Genomic DNA, 21,298 nt, shown 5'->3' on the forward strand with positions numbered 1-21,298 from the left:
ACTGTGAGGATTGGTCAATTGTTGGGTGGCACACTGGTGAAAGTGACTGGGGATATCAACCTGTCCAAGCCCTGCAATGCAGAGACAAATGGGGAACCAGCCTATTAACCCGCATGACCTTGACCAAAGCCCCTTTTAGGGGCCAGAGGGGCCTTTCGGGTTTAATACTCTCCATCCCCGACACTCATTGCCCCATGCAGGGATAAATAGCCTTGTACCTCACCATTGACAATCCCTCAGGAAGTTATATGTACTAGGCTCAAGTACTAAACTTGGGAGAGAGGGGAATCATGACAAAATGGGTACATTTTGGTTAAGAAACATAGATGCCATTGGGGTCCCACATGGAGCACCTGATGAATTTAAAGCCAGAAATAAGATAGCAGTTGGATTTGAATCCATCATCCCCATGATTGGGATAAACAAGAATGTAAAATGGATAAACTACCTATACTAGAATCAACAGCGGTTTTCAAAATACACTAGGGATTTCATAAAAGGGACTTATTGACCCATTACATTTGCAATAGCCTTCCTATGTGTTTTAATTGTATTAGCCATAATTCTATGCTGCATAGATCCATGCCTTAAGAAAATGATGCTGAAAACCATGGAAACCACCCGTGTTGACCATGCACGCCAACTTCAATGATCTCCTAGATGAAAGTTGCTGCCATGAAACCATGAGAGGAATGCCACATCCATCTTCCCCGGAATATGTCTGCCTGACACATGCCAAATTGGGAGAGAGTAGGATCTGCCTTCCTTCTGCACAAGTCCGTTAAGAGGGGGTCCATCTACTAGAGATGGGTCATCTCATAATTGATGAAAACAGCCTTCGGTGCACTAGGACAGATCGATAGGCTCAACGAGTTTAGAATTTTGATTTTCATATCTCCAAAGTGGGGACTGTTAGGCCGGAGACACACTGGTGCGAGATACGGCCGAGTCTCGCTGGTTAAAAGCAAGCTGTGGCACCTGCACTCCGGAGCGTTGCGTGCAGCTGCATAGCAATACATGGAGCTGCACGCTCCGCTCCGGAGTGCCGGTGCCACAGCTTGCTTTTAACCAGCGAGACTCGGCCGTATCTCGCACCAGTGTGTCTCCGGCCTTAAGGATATGTATTTGATTGTGAAGATATACAAAAAAAATCTTGCAGACAAAATGGACGCTTTGCTGAATATGTATAAGAATCACAGATATTAATTAAAGTGTGTACGCACTCTTAGTCATACCTGGCAACAGGTTATACAACACCCAAGTGGACTCTGATATGATGGTGTGATCCACTGAGCTAATCAAGAATTAATAATACTGAATATGCCCATACCAAGGTGTACCAGTCACCACTCCCTCATGTTGATCAAAGATCGACATGCTACATGGAAGACAAGATGTCAGCTTGACCTAATTTATTCACCACCAGAGTAATATAGACAATGACATGTGGGCGACAGACATCAGCAATGACCAGCAATAATTATGAAATAAGGCAGTGAGGTAATGTGTGGTAAAGCCCCTTCTTTTTCCTATAAATTATTGTACATTTCAACCAATAAACCAGAATTCATTTGAGACACGACTCATTGTCTTTGTCTTGTGATTTTTCTGGCCATAAACCTGCAATATACAATTTGGCGGCAGATAATTAAGATGAGAACACACGCATCTCGTGTGCCCTAACACCACCTTGCCTATTATCTCTGAGGAAGCACCCGACATCGTTGCCATTTTTACCCTCATCTGGACGTGATGAAATGTGAAACAGTTCACGAAGTATGAATATGTTTTCAAGCACTGTAAATGTATAAAATTCTAAAATGACTCAAGTTTCAGAGGGAAAATTAGTGGATGAATTATGATTTTACGTACATACCTGTCCTTCATTCAATCAAACCCAAATTGAGTTTTCGGAAACTCACTCATCTCTATTTCCTTATTATCATTTAGTGCAGAAAATTAATATTTATTTTGTATATTCTTGAGTTTGTATTTTTTCTTGAATAATTTGCCAATTAATGGATTTAAAAAATAAAATTTCTACTTTCTTGTGTGAATTTTTTGATGTTGAAGATGAGATGATTTCTGGGTAAAATATTTACCACAATCAGAACATGAATACGGATTAACCCCTGAATGACTTTTTTGATGAGTAACAAGCCTTGAATTAGCTGTAAAACATTTCCCTCACTCTGAACATTTGAATGGTTTCTCTCCTGTGTGAGTTTTTTGATGTGCAAGAAGATATGAATTACAGTTAAAACATTCGCCACATTCTTGACAAGAAAATGGCTTCTCCCCTGTGTGAATTCTTAGGTGTTTAACAAGATGGCATTTCTCTGTAAAATGTTTTCCGCATTCTGAACATGAAAATGGTTTCTCTCCTGCATGAATTCTTTGATGTATAAGAAGACATGATTTACGATTAAAACATTTCCCACATTCTACACAAAAAAATGGTTTCTCCCCTGTGTGAATCATTTGATGTGTAAGAAAATATGATTTACGGTTAAAACATTTCCCACATTCTGAACATGAAAATGGCTTCTCCCCAGTGTGAATTCTTTGGTGTCTAACAAGATGGCATTTCGCTGTAAAACATTTTTCGCATTCTGAACATGAAAATGGTTTCTCCCCTGTGTGAATTCTTTGATGTGTAACAAGATATGATTTTCGATTAAAACATTTCCCACATTCTACACAAAAAAATGGCTTCTCCCCTGTGTGAATCATTTGATGTGTCAGAAAATATGATTTATGGTTAAAACATTTCCCACATTCTGAACATGCAAATGGTTTCTCACCTGTGTGAATCATTTGATGTGTAAGAAGATTAGATTTATGGTTAAAACATTTTCCACATTCTAAACAAGAATATGGCTTCTCCCCAGTATGAATTCTCACATGTTTAAGTAATTCTGCTTTCCACGTAAAACCTTTTCCACATTCTGGACATAAAAATGGCTTCTCTTCCATATGAGTTCTTTGATGCTGAAGAAGATGTGATTTGTAGGTAAAATATTTTCCACAATCAGAACATGAAAATGGTTTCTCCCCAGTATGAGTTTTCTGATGTCTAACAAGATCTGATTTAATGCTAAAACATTTGCTACATTCAGAACATGAAAATGGCTTCTCCCCTGTGTGAGTTCTCTGATGTATAGCTAAAATTGATTTATACTTGAATTTTTTCCCACATTCTAAACATGAAAATACATTCTTCTCTTTACGAGCTTTTTGATGTTGAGCATCCCTTCTGTTAGCTTTATTTTGCTTATCAGTCTGTGGTGAATCACAGGATCGGACCTGTTGAAAAGGATCAAATAATAGATCTTTGCTGTGAATGGTTGAAAATACATCTGGGATAATGGGGTGCTCTTCATAAGTAGTATCTGGTGTGATATTACAGTCATCTGCTTTCAAATCTGAAATCCTCAGATGTGCTTCTGAGCTTCTGGTACAGTCATCTGCCAGGAATAAAACTGATTTCAGCATTTTTCAATAGCAGTGCCTTGAATTGATGATAATATAAATAATGCATTATACTTAATACTATTATAAATTTTAACAAATTTCTGTGTATATATTTCTATACATTTATAAAAATACATATTTCTGTATAATCATATGACCTGACTTAAGGGTGTGGTGAAACGTGTGTGTGTGTGTGTGTGTGTGTGTGTGTGTGTGTGTGTGTATGTATATATAAATATATACACACACACACACATATATACATACAGTGGACTATGTATAGATTTATTGTGTCACTGGCAATAATGTAACATCTGTCTTGAAAGCTGCAGGTCGCACCCAGGTGTTAACATGTATTTCTCTGAGACAAGTAGACTTCTGTCTCCAAATCTCACCTAGCTCAGTCTAGCTAGAGCCAAGAAGAAAGGGAACATTTGACACCTTCTAGCTCTTGGAAGAGAGACGTTAATTACGGCCTGATAGTATCTTTGTGAGAACTTTTAAACAGGGTGTCTCAAGAGGAAAATAATATATTCATGAGTAGAGCGGCCGCGGGCCAATCAAAAAGACCAGCAATTATGATATTAACCTGAGGGGCCAGTCTAGAAACCTGACCTCCAGACCAAAGCTATAAGTTCGGTCTGTATACAGAGAATCGTGTTCATATAATGGGGGCAGATTGAGAAGATGATGTGATTCAATCTACATCCATCCTACCCTCAGGGAGCAGAAAGCAGACTACCAGTTATATTTTTATACCTTCTTCTTATTGTAAGCACTGAACCTTTTTTGTATTAAAGTATAAAACTTTAACAATTTGAACCTTGAATGTTCTAAAAAAATCCATAGCCTAAGGTGTGTGAGCCTTATGAGTGGTAGACAATATTATTATTAATATTTCCGGGACTCGTCGCCCATGTATTCGATGAGTGGTGGCAGCGTGTACGAGCGGGTGTGTGTGGCCTGGGCCGGTGTGTGATTTATGCTCCCATTACAGCATAGGTCAGAGGTTGAATGCTGGACTGAGAGAGGGGAGATAGATTAACCTTTGGAGGCACAACCCCAAGTCACGTGTTGAGAGCGGACACGTGACGAATTAGTGACACCACGGAGTAGGGATCCGTGACAAAGGGGTTATCAGGTACTTTTGTATTCCCTATGAGGCTAAGCACTGCTACAATATCTAGGCTCAGAGCTCTTACAGGACCCAGGTGGCAAGTCTCCTGCTTACTGTGACGTCATATCAACAGAGCAGTCCCTGCTTCTTCCGCTCTGCTGTTAGACAAAGCATCACTCATAACGTTATGCTGATTGGCAGCCACCTCCCCACACTTAGGGTCTGTGCACACGTTACGGATTTGGCTGCGGATTCGCAACAGTTTTCCATGCGTTGTACAGTACAATGTAAACCTATGGAAAACCAAATCCGCAGTGCACATGCTGCGTATGATACCACGCGGAAAAGCTGTGGTTTATTTTCTGCACCATGTCCATTCTTTGTGAGGATTCTGCAGCGTTTTACACCTGTTCCATAATTGGAATCCTCACGTGGGAAAAACGCATGTAAAATCTGCACAAAAACCACGGTAAATCCATAGGTAAAACACAGGGCGTTTTGCATGCGGAGTTTTCAGAATCTGAGCGGAAAAATCCGCACATGAATCCTCAACATGTGCACATACCCTTAGGCAGCAAGCTAGAATGAAGGTGCCAAGTCAATTATGGTGAAAAACAAACATTTCTTATGAGACATGTCCAGTCAGATGTAACCAATATACATGTGCCTCTGTTGTAAACAGAAAGTGGAATGGACAAGTCATATACACCCGATACTGATTTTATACAAATGTTCCTTCAGAATTCATAATAAAATTTACTGTATTTGTCAGACTATAAGATGCACCTAGGTTTTAGAGGAGGAAATAAGAAAAAAAGAAATTGAAGCAAAAAATGAGGTCAAATTTGTACTTCATATCCCCTTTCCTGGTATATATGATCCCCTCATCCCCATCCTCATATGCATGGTCCCCTCGATCCCTATCCTGGTATGCATGGCCCCCTCATCCCTATCCTGGTATGCAGGGACTCCATCCTCATCCGGTTATGCATAACCCTCAGCAGAAAAACAAACAAAAAAATTCCATAAACCATTACTCTTACTTTCAAGGCGCTCCCTCGCAGAGTCTCGTTCCGATGCCAGCAGCTGATTTATTCTTGTAACCAGCACATGGCAGGGACGTCATGCGATGATTACAAGCCGAGGACAGCTGCCGAAATACTCACTGCTCCCCACGCTGGGACTATGGGCATGGAGGGCAGTGTGTATTCATTGCTCTTTAATAGCAGGCACAGTGTTAGCCACAGCCGTCGGCTTCCTGTAGCTGCTGGGCTTTCATGTGTGCAGCTACTAAAGGAAATTAATATTCACTGCATGCCACGCCTATGGGAGTGGAGAGCAGTGAACACTCATTGCCTTAAGTAGCAGGCACAAGTGAACTTTAGATATATATTTTTTCTGCAGCTTGTCTGCTGTAGATTCTATAACCCCCTATTGGTTATGGGGGCTGCACCAGAGAGCTGTTCCTTCTTCATTTATTGCATTTTTTATGGCATTGCTTAACCTGAAATGTATCAAGTATTATATGATCCTAGACATACTGTTTAATGTAGGTTTATATATACTGCAATATGCTGTTTTCTTCAGGTTTATATTATCAGGACTATGGAGTGGTTGTACCCACTATTGTTTTTAATTATGTTTTAATTTCACTTGCTATTTTGTGTGCTAATAAAGATTCCTCACCATTTTTTACTATTTTCAGGAGTAGTGTGCATATTTTCACAGTAGTGCTTTTCTTCTTTCACTGCGATTAAATAGACATGAATATTCACTGCCTTCCACGCCCATGGTCGTGGAACGCAGTGAATACTCATTTCTCTTTAGCAGCGGACACAGGAGTAAGCAGCAGCCGACGGCTCCTGTGACCCCGCTGCTCTGCGGCTGCCACTTCCCCACCTCAGCCAGATAGGTACATCTGGACTATAAGACTCACCCCCCCATATTCTTCCATATTTTTGGAGGAAAAAAAATGTGTCTTAAAGTCTGAAACATACGGGAATTTGTTTTCAAAACATGGACTGAATCCTTTTTTGTCTATTATGTCTAGAACTCCTGTTGTATCTAATAGGGCTGCTTAGAAAGAAAATATCTGCAGAGGTTAACGCGCACACACACTGAGGAACCTGTGTGACTGGTGTCTAGGGAGGCAGTAAGACACCTCAACATGTGCAATCTTTGCATTTACATGTCAAATCTGTCAGCAAACTCCATGTAATAAACTGTGTGAAAAATTATTTAAAAAAAAAATTAAAAGTAAAATTACAGCATCCATTGCATTTAGTGGTTACTACTCACCTGGGAAGTTATCTGTAGGAATCTCCTTTTTACATCGCTTATCACCACTCACATATGTCGCTGTAGTATTAATATGGGTCAGATCTTCACCCTGAAACAAATATTGTAAAAGTCACAGACAGATGGAGAAGTCCCATCTATGATCAGCTCTAATCCTGCCATCTCCACTGTTCTCATTACACAAGTATAAAAAATATAATACTGGTGGATAAAACAAGACTGAGCACAAGACCTTCACAGCCGTCTACACATCATAGGGGAGATCTCATGACACCTTCTCTCCATCTACCTGATGATCCTGAGGAACATTGGGATTTTCTTGTTTACAGTCCTGTGGAAGAAGAGGACGGGGACATCTCTCTGGTGTTGTCCGGTTACTGGATAGAACTGGAGGAAACACATACAGGGACCGAATTCATTCTTTACATACAGATAATTATATTCCGTGTGTATTTAGTGCGGTCTATTACCTGGTGATGTGAGGGGCTGGGGAACCTCCATCATGATGTCCTTGTACAGATCTTTGTGTCCTTCTAAATACTCCCACTCCTCCATGGAGAAATAGACAGCGACATCCTGACTCCTTATAGGAACCTGACACATACAATGATACTGTCATCCCCCCGATCCCTTCATAGCATTACTGTATAATGTCCCAGCATCCCCAGCAGTTTCACCTCTCCAGTCAGCAGCTCAGTCATCCTGTAGGTGAGTTCTAAGATCTTCTGGTCATTGATGTCCTCATGTATCAGGGGGTAAGGTAGAGGCCTCGTGATTGGGCTCAGGGGTCTTCCCCATCCCTCAGACACAGGGGTCTGACAAGGCTCACTACAAGTCTTCTTCACTACAGTGTAATGCTGGTTATAGAGGGACACATTAAAAAAATTTCACTACAGACATTTCCTCACCTCTCCAGTTCTGGCCATTTATTATTCCCATAGATAAGAATGATGTAATGTGATGTCATCAGAATCTCTCACCTCTCCAGTAAGCCGGAAGAGGATCTCTAGGGTGAGGTGTAATATCCTCTTAGACATTTTGTCCCTGTTCATCCTTGATGTTTCAATCAGGGAAATTCTGGTATATAGATCTCCAACGACAGAATCCGATCTTAAAGGAACCTGAATGGAAAGAAGATGAGTCAATGTAACATTATAAAGAATCTCATGAAATAATACAATGACTAGATATAAAAATGGGAAACATGAGTTGACCGTGTAGATATGTTCTCTGTTGGTATGGATTTTAATATTGGTTGAATATTTTAAGAAGACAGATATTCTAAGCAGTCAATCATTGCCTATGTGGATCATTGCTTCGGCCCATGAAGGGTTGACATTCTTGTCTGGATCCCACAGGAAGTAGAGATACTCCAGGGGGATCCAAAAAGTGTTGCCATTTGGATTTTTTTAATGTTATATATATATTATACTACTTTATTCGTTTTTTTGGCAATTATTACAGTTTTAAGAAAAGGAGTGATCTGAACTTTATTTTTTTTTTCAATTGCAGTTTTTATTAGTCTCTCTAGGAGTCTTGAGCTGATGATGGGTTGTACAATACACTTCAATAATATAATTTTCCAGTCTATTTTAACCCCTTTCTCCCAAAGCTAGATTTTACTACTGAGCTGGCCACATTTTTTAAATCTGAGATGCATTACTTTATGCTTCTAAATATCCCAGTGTTTCTCACACTGTTTTTTTTTCGTGACATATTGTACTTGATGGTAAGTGGTAAATTTAAGTCTATGTGATTTTTTAAATGAAATCTGCAAATATTTGATGCAGTTTTCAAACTTTATCTGTTTTACGTACTTAACAGTTCAATCACACTGTACAAAATATTAATAAATACTATTTCAGTGAGGAAGAAAGGACTGGCAATCTACCTCTGTATTATGTCAAGAAAACTTTTTGGAGAGTACAAACAAATTAATTGTATATAGTGCAGGAAGATGCACCCCTAGGTCGGAAGGCACTCAACAAGCTACTGAGGAAGAGCCGATGGTCGACCTGACTATGACCAATGTTCTTGACAGGCCAGGATCAAAGCCGCAAGGTCGTCTTGATGCGGATATTGTTTGGTCAAATCATAAAGTTTGGAATGTACGAACCATGAACCAAGGCTAACGCAACATCGTCAAAGCTGAAATGGACAGAACAGGACTTCGCTTACTTGGAATTAGCAAACTAAGATGGACCCAATCTGGATATTTCCAGTCAACTGAAGATTGTGTCTACTATTCTCGCAATGATAACCAAAGTAGAAACGTTGTCGCTTTTACTCTCAACAGAAGATTGGCACTCAACATGGACCAGAGGAAGCGAAGGAAAGAGTTGTCTCAGGAGATTAGAAAGACAATTCTATTCAGGAATTTAAGATCCATGGGACTGTAGCCAACCATCCTGGAGGAAAATTGATGACAAATCAAAGATACAGATAATACGAATTGTAACAAAAGAGCCCAGAAAAACTTCTAAACAGATTAAAGGTGAACTACAAGCTCAAGCAACATCAGTGTCAGATCGCACCATCCGTTGTTGTAGGAGCCAAAGTGGACCTCATGGGAGATGACCGAGGAGGACAGTATTGTTGAAAAAAAATCATTAAAAATCCAGACTGGAATTTGACAAACTACATGTTGACAAGCCACAAAGCTTCTGGGAGAATGTCCTATGGACAGATAAGACAAAAATGGAACTTTTTGGCAAGGCACATCAGCTCTATGTTCACGGACGAAAAACTGAAGCATATCAAGTACATATCAGAGTACAATGAAATCTCAAGACTATCAAGGGATTCTAGAGAAAAGTGCTGCCCAGTGTCAGAAAGCTTGGTCTCAGTAGCAGGTCATGGGTCTTGCAACAGAATAATGACCCAAAACACACAGCTAAAAACACACAAGAATGGCTAAGAGGAAAACATTGGACTATTCTGAAGTGGCCTTCTATGAGTCCTGACCTAAATCCTATTGAGCTTCTTTGCAAAGAGCTGAAACATGCTGTCTGGAAAAGGCAACCTTCAAACACGAGACAACTGGAGCAATTTGCTCTTGAGGAGAGGGCAAAAATACCTGTCGAGAGGTGCAGAAGTCTCATTGACAGTTACAGGAATCGTTTAATTGCAGTGATTGCCCCAAAAGGTTGTGCAACAAAATATTCAGTTAACGGTACCATCATTTCTGTTCAGGCCTATTTCATAAGTTTTATTTTTAAAAAATTCTCTGGAAGCATGGTTGAAAAGCAATGTCTGACTTTCATTTTTTCATTTTCATAGATTTTTTTATTTATTATTACTTATGTCAGATTCAAGTTATTACTATGACCATTGTGGATTTTTCTGTCATTAAACGAGGGGTACCAACAATTTTGACCACGTGTGTATGTGCTACATGTACCAAATTCTGATCCTCCCATTAGTATTGTGCAACAGAAAGTTGGATTAATCTGACCAGGCAACATTTCTCACTGCTATGTGAAGTAATTTTTGAGCTGTTCCCCCCTGATGTATTGTCTGTTGGTTTCCCTTAGAAAACAATGAAACATGGAACTTATCGTCAGTTGTTATAACCCATCTGTGCTGAGGAATGATGAGATCTGCAACTGGAAACATTTGTTGAAGTACCATAGTTTTATTAAGCTGCAATTTCTCATGACGGTGAACCGCCTGGTCCCCAAAATTAATTTGACATCCTCCTAGACAAAATGGTTAAGTCCACAGGTTCCTCATTCGTTATGTGATTTTCTGTGATTACACCATTCTTATAGAAACCTCACACAGTGAGTAGTTTTTAAAATACTGGCCCTGTCAAAACTAGCACCAACGACAATGCTATGATAAAGTCCCCAAGATGGCTTGATTTTCCCATTCTAACTTGGGAAATTGAGCCACAGAAAACTGATTACTTTAATTTCTGATGAACTTCAAGGTAATGGGTCCAGACAGGGGACCTACAATCATGAAACGGTAAGTGTCTCTTATAAAGTGGCCATTCAAGTGTATAATACAAATGCATAAAATTGTGACGCTAGCTATCATCAATTCTCACAAGCCACGAGGCAGGGGAATCAAGAAGTCCGGGGTCAAATAACAAAGCCTTAAAAGCAGAGGGCCAAGACAAAAGAGAAAACAGGACACAGACCAAGGTCAGAAATCCAAAATAGTAGCAAATTAAGACAAAGGGGCTAGGCAATGGCAATGGTATGACTGTTGCCAGTCAGCTAAATTGCCAGGCAATTACTCAGAAAGGTGACACCTGCGGGTATCCCAGAAGACCTGGCCTGATTGGGCTGTTGGCCAATCCCAACTTGGCAGTGGGATGGGATAGTCAGCACGTTCCAGTCCCTGATTGGGCTGGGCTAACCCTGCACGACCCTGCCATCTTTTGGGCAGCAGAGCTGACACACACTGCTTCTCTAGGACACAGTGAGCAGAGGATTCCTGACAAAATCACGATCTTCATAGCCTTCTACACATCACAGAGAAAATTTTATGTCATCTTCTCTCCACCTACCTGATGATCCTGAGGAATACTGGGATTTTCTTCTTTACAGTCCTGTGGAAAAGGACGGGGACATCTCTCTGGTGTTGTCCTCTTACTGGATAGAACTGGAGGAAACACATACAGGGACTGAATTCATTCTTTACACATAGATAATTGTAGACCGTGTTTATTTAGTCCTGTCTATTACCTGGTGATGTGACGGGCTGGGGAACCTCCATCAAGACGTCCTTGTACAGATCTTTGTGTCCTTCTAAATACTCCCACTCCTCCAAGGAGAAATAGATGGAGACATCCTGACATCTTATAGGAACCTGAGACATACAATGATACCATCACCCCCCTGATCCCTTTTTAGTGTTACTGTACAATGTCCCAGCATTCCCAGCAGTCACCTCTCCAGTCAGCAGCTCAATCACCTTGTAGGTGAGTTCTAGGATCTTCTGGTCATTGATGTCCTCATGTATCAGGGGGTGAGGTGGAGGCCCTGTGATTGGGCTCAGGGGGTTTTCCCATCCTTCAGACACAGGGTCCTGACAGCACTCACTAGAGGTCTTCTTCCTTACTGTGTAATCCTGGTTATGGAGAGACACATTAATAAATCTCACTAGAAATCTCAGTTCTGTCCATCTATTATTTGCATACATAAGAATGATGTAATGCGACGTCATCAGAATCTCTTACCTTTCCAGAAAGCCGGAAGAGGATCTCTAGGGTGAGGTGTAATATCCTCTTCGCCATCTTGTCCCTGTATCTATCCATCCTTGATGGGTCAATCAGGAAAATTATCTGATATAGAAGCTCCCCACTGAGAGGATCCGATATTGTAGGGACCTGAATAGGAAAACCATGAGCCAATGTAACATTATAAAGAATCCTGTGTAATGACACAAAGAACATTGCATGTTTCACATGACATACGATCATGGTAGTTTCATAACTCTTAAAGAGTTTGTCAGAAAAATCAACAGTCAAGGTCTAACTAACTAATTTTGAAAACTAACAACAATTTACATCAATTGAAAATTCTCTAACTTTCCTTCTCTACGCCAACTTCTAATTTAATAATTTGTTTCCCAACATTCACTGAGAAGTCTCAAATAGGACGTCAATGACATCAAGAGACTGGGGCTGCAACCACTACTCCTTATCAGGCTGCCCTGATAAGGGATGTCTTTAGGAGACTGGCGCTGTGGTCACTCCCCACAGTTGCCAGTGTGCAAGGATGAGTTGACAACCAACACATGCCCATTTATGTCCATTGTATTTTATTTTAGGGGTACATTTAGGTCCTTATGTTTTGCTTTTTAAAAAAAAATATATATATATCTGAAACTGCCAAATAAATTAAAAAATTTGCAATGCTCAAACTTCGAAGATTTAAGCCTTTAAACCATATAGTCAACCACACAAAATAGTTAATAACAAACTTTTCCCATATGCCTTACTTTATGGCACCATCATTTTTCAAACATCATTTTATTAGAAGGGTTAAAATCTTGCAGTAATTTTTAACTTTTTTTAAGTAAATTTACAAATCTTATTTTTTACGGAACTCTCCAGATTTGAAGGGGCTTTCAGGGGCCTATGTTAAGACACAGGGGGTCAGCAGGTGCTTTAATCTGCTGGCTTGCGACCACATGGACCAGGGCTCATCCCACTGAATGCCTGCTCTCCTTTTATCGTGGGCAGACTATTACTCAGACAACACAGGATAAGGGTAGACAGTGTGGCAAAATTTTATTGAACCACCAAACAGACAAATAACGTACAGAACAATCCCAGCAAATACACAAGATGGTGCAAAATTACAGAGTCTCACCCTTCTGCTGACTCGCTGGGATTAAAACACCTGCAACTCCGCGGCTTCCAGGGCCTACACCACCAGTGGCACCCCTCTTTTGGCGGGCACCCACAGACAGGAGGTAACAACAAGCTTAGGAAGCTGAAAGGTACGTGACCAGGTGACCGGAGGGTCACAACCTGGCTTCTCCGAACATCTCCATGAAGCCAGGGGACTGGTGAGGCCCAATCCTGGCTTCCCTAAATGTATCCTTGGGTTCAGTGATGGTCAATGGAGCAGATTTGTATTCTTTCAGCTGGGGCCATGGTTCCCTAAGCTGTAGAATTGTCAATTCTGTGTTCTTGATGGAGCCATGTTGTCCTGTTAAGAGTGTTGCTTTATGGAGTCATAGTGTCCTGGCTGTTGTTCTATCAAGTCTCTTGACTCTTCTTGCAGAAAAATAGAGATCACTTTTTATACCCACATCTGTGGCTCAGATTATCATCCACAGGTTGAGGGGGGAGGGGGTGAGGTGGAATGAGTTTAACACTCATTGTTTGAGTATTTATTCAATCTGCATAGCTCGTCGTCCTTCTCTGTTTTGCAGGTCAACAAGCCACAGGACCCACACAATGGTCAATCAAAATATTTAGCAAACATCCATTGATCAATGACCCTGCGTCACTGTCTTGCAAAGACAGCAGACAATAAGTTACAACAAACCTCAACTCAAAAGTCAGCAGCCAGGCTCGTTCAAAAAAAAGTCTGTGTTTCTTGACTAAAGAAAAACACAATTTCAAAAGTCAACATAAAGATAATAGTCTATGCTTCTGGGCCTACTGAATTTACGTCTGGTTAATTATGATTTAATTCTGTGTCATCACAGCCCATATATCGGAAACCTCCCCAGACATGATACCATATTAAAAACTGCACCCCTCATATTATTCATAATTGATGTCAAGGTATTTATTGACCTTTCAGATGCTACACAGAAATAAATGTAAAGTGGGATTAAAAAAATACATTTTTTTTCTCTCTAAAATATGAATTTAGAAACTGAGCCCAAAAATGTGTTACACAATTTCTCGTAAAGTTGACAATACCCCCATATGTAGTCACATGTTTTGGCACATGGCAAAGCTCAGAAGATAGGAACGTCATTTAAGGAGATTTTGCTGGAATAGTTTGCAGGCGCCATTTTCAGAGCCCCATGTGTGCCATAATTTCAGAAGAACTCCCACAGTGACCCTATTTTGATTAATGAATCTAGTGGTTCATTGATTATTTTGACCCCACAGATAAGTTCTAGTAAAAAACCCACAAAGTGTATGTTATACAGAGAATATTGCAAATACTTCTCAGCTTGGTCAATCTGAATCTTATTTTTGGGGGATTTGACAGAAACCCTGATGTATAAGTTCAGCGTAGAATGATGGATACATTTGACACAAGCTTTAAACTGATTTTTGGGAGGCAGAATGAACAAATCAACAGCAGTTCAAGAATTGGTTTTATTTATTTGCCGTTCCTCGTGTGGTATAAGTGATAACACGACTTTGCTCTTCGGGTCGGTGCGATTTCCTTCTATATTATTTCAAAACACTCTTTTTCGGTGATTCCTTTGTATCTCTGTTCATACTGCACCCACACAGACAAATTATACACCATTTGAAAGGTAAACTTGCCCCCTTCAGCAAGAAGATAGCCAAACAAACCACACATCCACAATGTAATCACAAAATACACTTTAAACATTCATTTTCATAAACCTGCAGTAAGGATAAATGACCTGCAGGTGGCACCACACTACCCCAAAGCATACAACCACAAAGCTGAAACAAATCATAACATTTGCCTTGGGGTTTTCCAGCTTGCCGAACTCCTTGCCCAGCCGATTTCAGGCAGGTACATATAAAATATTTGCTACATATGTGGAAGTAGAATAAAAGTAAAACTTTACCTGTTTAAGACTTCAGCTTTAAAACTGAAGATATAAATGAATGCAGCCTAAAAGGGACCGGACAGGTTCTGAACCATCAGATTTTCCATATTATTGGACAGTCATTGAAAAGTCTATCTTCCTTCTAAGGTTGCAGCTTATTGGTGACCTGGAGTCACCTCTGGTGACAAGTAAAAAAACTGTAGCGTTGACATAACTCAGACTGTACATTGTTTCCCGATGGGAGAGATTGGTTGAAACAACCTTGCAAAAATTGAAAAACAAAATTCAACCGTAGGGAAAAAAAAAAAAAGGTACAATAAACTGCAGATATTACTTTTTTTTTTTTTAAAGGGATATTTCCAATTATTATACAATGGCGTAAATACGCTCAGTTATGGGGTCAATTCTCCTTCATCATTTTTACTGTCAAAGTGGCACTGCTGTACAGGGAGCTGCTCCGTTCACATACATAGGGCTGTGTTGCACTTCCCTACACTGCAGATAGATGGCAGTGCTGCTGTGGATGGGAAAAAATGCTGCTGCCCCTGTTCTTTTGCAAAGTCCTGACAATCAGACCCCTTCTGATCAGTAAATAAAATACCATTTTGTTTAATGTTGGGGGATCTCCTTTAGGCTGGAGTCACACACAACGTATATATAAAAAAAAAAAAAAAAAAAAATCGGTCCGTTTTACACGGATGAGAATCGCAGAAATGCTCCCTGAACAGTGATCCATATGTCATCTGTGTGCAGTGTGAGGATGCAAATATGAGTATTTTTTTGAATGAAGCAAAAGGGGGCTGAAATGAACATTTGTTGGTTTTTTAAACTTTTTTCTTTTACTTGCTTCAATAGTCTCCTTAGGAGACTTGAAGCTGCGATCTTCCGCTCGCCTGTGCTGCACACAGCAGGTTTACAAGCCCTGCTACATACAGCAGAAATCACCATCCCCTATGAACGCCGGCCACGGGCCAGCATTCACAGGAGATTTACAATGACGGGTCCTCTGCAAACCCCCAGCTGTCATAATAGCTCATTCTGGTCACATGACAGTGATCTTGGATCCACCCGTGACTGTTACGGGCATATGACAGCTGATCAAATCAGTGCGGAATAAGGCCGGGGTCACACATGCGAGTTTTACGGACGAAGAGCGCAGAAACTACGTCCGTAAAACTCGCATAACATACGGCACAATTATTCTCAATGGGGCTGCTCCTATCAGCCGTATATTACGGTTCAGTATTATACGGCTTTCTACGGCCGTACAAAATCGCAGCATGCTGCGTTTGTCAGCATATTGCGCTAATAATACGCCAATGAAAGTCTATGGGGGCGAGAAAAATACGGATTCCACACGGACCAGCAGTGTGACTTGCGAGAAATACGCAGCGGTGTTAGTGAAAAGTCGGTAATTCAATTGCCCGCTTTTCATTTCTCCTGCACAAACCCGACAGGATATGAGACATGGTTTACATACAGTAAACCATCTCATATCCCCTTTTTTTTTTGCATATTCCACACTACTAATGTTAGTAGTGTGTATGTGCAAAATTTCAGCGCTGTAGCTGCTGAAATAAAGGGTTAAATGGCGGAAAAAATTAGCGTGGGCTCCCGCGCAATTTTCTCCGCCAGAGCGGTAAAGCCAGTGACTGAGGGCAGATATTAATAGCCAGGAGAGGGTCCATGGTTATTGGCCCCCCCCCCCGTGGCTAAAAACATCTGCCCCCAGCCACCCCAGAAAAGGCACATCTGGAAGATGCGCCTATTCTGGCACTTGGCCACTCTCTTCCCACTCCCTGTAGCGGTGGGATATGGGGTAATGAAGGGTTAATGCCACCTTGCTATTGTAAGGTGACATTAAGCCAGATTAATAATGGAGAGGCGTCAATTATGACACCTATCCATTATTAATCCAATTGTTTGAAAGGGTTAAAAAAAACACACACATGATTTAAAAGTATTTTAATGAAATAAACACAGCGGTTGTTTTAATAATTTATTGCTCTCTCAATCCATTTGCAGGCCCTCGCTTGGCAAAATAATAATCGCACAACATACATACCCTCAGCTGAACCGTCACGTCCCACGAAGTAATCCATCTGAAGGGGTTAAAATAATTTACAAGCAGGAGCCCTGCTAATGCAGCGGTGTGCTCCTGCTTGTAATTCCCCGGCGAATGAATGAAATGTAGGTCATTGACCTACATTTCCTTCAGTCGCGGTGATGCGCCCCCTGGTGGATGTCCTCATATGACCTGGAGCGTGGGAAAAAGTTCCCAGGCTGCAGTTCATGAGAACATCCAGCAGGGGCGCATCACCGCGACTCAATGTAAGTACAGATCACTCTGCTTTCCTTTCAGCACCCGGGGATTACAGGCACGAGCGAGTGGTTTATCGCAGCTCGTGCCTGTAATATTAGTTAACCCCTTCAGATGGATTACCTCGTTGGACGTGATCGGACATCAGAAGGTATGTATCTTGTGCGTTTATTATTTTGCCAAGCGAGGGCCTGGAAATGGATTGAGAGAACAATAAATTATTACAACAACCTGTGTGTTTATTTCATTAAAATACTTTTAAATCATGTGTGTGTGTGTTTTTTAACCCTTTCAAACAATTGGATTAATAATGGATAGGTGTCATAATTGACGCCTCTCCATTATTAATCTGGCTTAATGTCACCTTACAATAGCAAGGTGGCATTAACCCTTCATTACCCCATATCCCACCACTACAGGGAGTGGGAAGAGAGTGGCCAAGTGCCAGAATAGGCGCATCTTCCAGATGTGCCTTTTCTGGGGTGGCTGGGGGCAGATGTTTTTAGCCACGGGGGGGGGGCAATAACCATGGACCCTCTCCTGGCTATTAATATCTGCCCTCAGTCACTGGCTTTACCACTCTGGCGGAGAAAATTGCGCGGGAGCCCACGCCAATTTTTTCCGCCATTTAACCTTATATTTTAGCAGCTACAGTGCCCAAATTTTGCACATACACACTACTAACATTAGTAGTGTGGAATATGCAAAAAAAAAGGGATATGAGATGGCTTACTGTATGTAAACCATGTCTCATATCCTGTCGGGTTTGTGCAGGAGAAATGAAAAGCCGGCAATTGAATTACCGGCTGTTCACAGATATCGCGCTGAATGAAATCTAAATACAGAATATATATACAGGTCCTTCTCAAAAAATTAGCATATAGTGTTAAATTTCATTACTTACCATAATGTAATGATTACAATTAAACTTTCATATATTATAGATTCATTATCCACCAACTGAAATTTGTCAGGTCTTTTATTGTTTTAATACTGATGATTTTGGCATACAACTCCTGATAACCCAAAAAACCTGTCTCAATAAATTAGCATATCAAGAAAAGGTTCTCTAAATGACCTATTACCCTAATCTTCTGAATCAACTAATTAACTCTAAACACATGCAAAAGATACCTGAGGCTTTTAAAAACTCCCTGCCTGGTTCATTACTCAAAACCCCCATCATGGGTAAGACTAGCGACCTGACAGATGTCAAGAAGGCCATCATTGACACCCTCAAGCAAGAGGGTAAGACCCAGAAAGAAATTTCTCAACAAATAGGCTGTTCCCAGAGTGCTGTATCAAGGCACCTCAATGGTAAGTCTGTTGGAAGGAAACAATGTGGCAGAAAACGCTGTACAACGAGAAGAGGTGACCGGACCCTGAGGAAGCAGTGGACTGAGTCTGGTGTGGAAACATCCAGAGCCACCGTGCACAGGCGTGTGCAGGAAATGGGCTACAGGTGCCGCATTCCCCAGGTAAAGCCACTTTTGAACCATAAACAGCGGCAGAAGCGCCTGACCTGGGCTACAGAGAAGCAGCACTGGACTGTTGCTAAGTGGTCCCAAGTACTTTTTTCTGATGAAAGCAAATTTTGCATGTCATTCGGAAATCAAGGTGCCAGAGTCTGGAGGAAGACTGGGGAGAAGGAAATGCCAAAATGCCTGAAGTCCAGTGTCAAGTACCCACAGTCAGTGATGGTGTGGGGTGCCATGTCAGCTGCTGGTGTTGGTCCACTGTGTTTCATCAAGGGCAGGGTCAATGCAGCTAGCTATCAGGAGATTTTGGAGCACTTCATGCTTCCCTCGGCTGAAATGCTTTATGGAGATGAAGATTTCGTTTTTCAGCACGACCTGGCACCTGCTCACAGTGCCAAAACCACTGGTAAATGGTTTACTGACCATGGTATTACTGTGCTCAATTGGCCTGCCAACTCTCCTGACCTGAACCCCATAGAGAATCTGTGGGATATTGTGAAGAGAAAGTTGAGAGACGCAAGACCCAACACTCTGGATGAGCTTAAGGCCGCTATTGAAGCATCCTGGGCCTCCATAACATCTCAGCAGTGTCACAGGCTGATTGCCTCCATGCCACGCCGCATTGAAGCAGTCATTTCTGCCAAAGGATTCCCGACCAAGTATTGAGTGCATAACTGAACATTATTATTTGATGGGTTTTTTGTTTGGTATTAAAAAACACTTTTATTTGATTGGTCGGGTGAAATATGCTAATTTATTGAGACAGGTTTTTTGGGTTTTCAGGAGTTGTAGGCCAAAATCATCAGTATTAAAACAATAAAAGACCTGACAAATTTCAGTTGGTGGATAATGAATCTATAATATATGAAAGTTTAATTGTAATCATTACATGATGGTAAATAATGAAATTTAACACTATATGCTAATTTTTTGAGAAGGACCTGTATGTGTCTCAATGATATATATATATATATACTGTATATATGTTTTCCCGAACATTTGAGCACATAAATCCATTAGATGTCGGTTTTGCAAGCCTGCGCGAAAATCTCGCAGTACGGATGCCATACGGATTACATACGGAGGATGCCATGCGCAAAATACGCTGACACACCCTGACTACGGATCACTATTTTGGGAACATTTCTCCGTATTACGGCCGTAGTACGGACGTATAATACGTGGCGTATTGTCTTACGCCAAGTGTGACCCCAGCCTAAGACGTGGGCTCAGCGCCAGAGCCTCACATCAAAGGGTGAGAAACGACCGATGACATATATATACGTCCAAGGTAGTCAAGGGGTTAATCTTCTCCATAGCTGATTCAAGCAATGTAATTTTAGATTGTTAAGGGGAAAAGCAGAAAATCCCAATGTACCTACTTATCTAGGAGGCGAATAACGGGTCAGATGTGTCACCATGACAGCAAGGTCCTAACAAAGCTACTGACGGAGTTGCTGCCCCTGCCCAGTAATGGGGAATCTCCAGCACCTACCTCCACCTGCAGAGCCGCACACCACATATATGGCTGCTCTGTGCGCACAGGACCTGTGATGAGGTCACAGGAGGGGAGGAGTCAGGGGTCACATGATCAGGGGCCTCAGTGTATGCAGGACTCTGCTGTGCTGGTTGTCATGGTGCTGGATGAGGGGAAGTTTCTGTGTGGGGTCAGGAGGGGTTTACAGAGTGGATGTAGCAGAGCCGTGTGTGTACGAGGTGTACGGAGCAGAGCCGTGTGTGCGAAGTGTACGGAGCAGAGCCGTGTGTGTACGAGGTGTACGGAGCAGAGCTTTGTGTGTGTACAAGGTGTACGGAGCGGAGCTCTGTGTGTACGAGGTGTACGGAGCAGAGCCGTGTGTGTATGAGGTGTACGGAGCGGAGCCGTGTGTGTATGAGGTGTACGGAGCGGAGCCGGGTGTGTATATTGCAGTCATATAGACAGTTCTGGCTGTGGTACAGAGATGACATGTTTGTGATATCGATATGCAATAAATGTGACATTAATATATATTTTTTTATTATTAAATTCTAGACACAGGAAGATTAGATTCACTGTAGTTTATTCCAGAGTAGCGAAATACCCGCAGCTCCGCTTATGGAAAATGATATGTTAAATAGTTGCTTCTGTTTGCTAAGTGGCATATATCCTGCTTCCTCGAGTCCAGCTGTTGTACCAAAGGATGTCATCTGGAAAGATTAATTGTATCTCCTAATACTTTGCAGAAAATGCTCGGACTCAGGAGTTGTTCCTGACATTTAGGGCTCATACCCACTTGCGAGAAAAACGACGAGTGCAATCCGATAAAAAATCAGATTGCACTCAGACCAATATTATTCAATAGGTGACCTCTCATTTGCGATTTTTTTCTCAGCCGAAAT

The 21,298-nt window shown here is 41.3% G+C and overlaps 1 protein-coding gene across 1 annotated transcript in view; it reads right to left on the reverse strand.

Annotated features, from left to right (window-relative positions):
- Positions 1-20,553, reverse strand: part of LOC143766259 (uncharacterized) — a 70,687-nt gene extending 50,134 nt beyond the window's left edge. Inside the window, 11 exon segments of the mRNA XM_077253787.1 lie at positions 2,045-3,467; positions 6,890-6,980; positions 7,179-7,276; positions 7,360-7,483; positions 7,567-7,746; positions 7,870-8,010; positions 11,406-11,500; positions 11,584-11,707; positions 11,789-11,968; positions 12,078-12,227; positions 20,415-20,553. Coding sequence (XP_077109902.1) covers positions 2,045-3,467; positions 6,890-6,980; positions 7,179-7,276; positions 7,360-7,483; positions 7,567-7,746; positions 7,870-8,010; positions 11,406-11,500; positions 11,584-11,707; positions 11,789-11,968; positions 12,078-12,227; positions 20,415-20,441 — 2,633 coding nt within the window. The 5' untranslated portion in view covers positions 20,442-20,553.
- Between the last annotated feature and the right edge of the window lie 745 nt (positions 20,554-21,298).

Source organism: Ranitomeya variabilis, chromosome 4, assembly GCF_051348905.1.
Source record: "Ranitomeya variabilis isolate aRanVar5 chromosome 4, aRanVar5.hap1, whole genome shotgun sequence".
NCBI lineage: Eukaryota > Metazoa > Chordata > Amphibia > Anura > Dendrobatidae > Ranitomeya > Ranitomeya variabilis.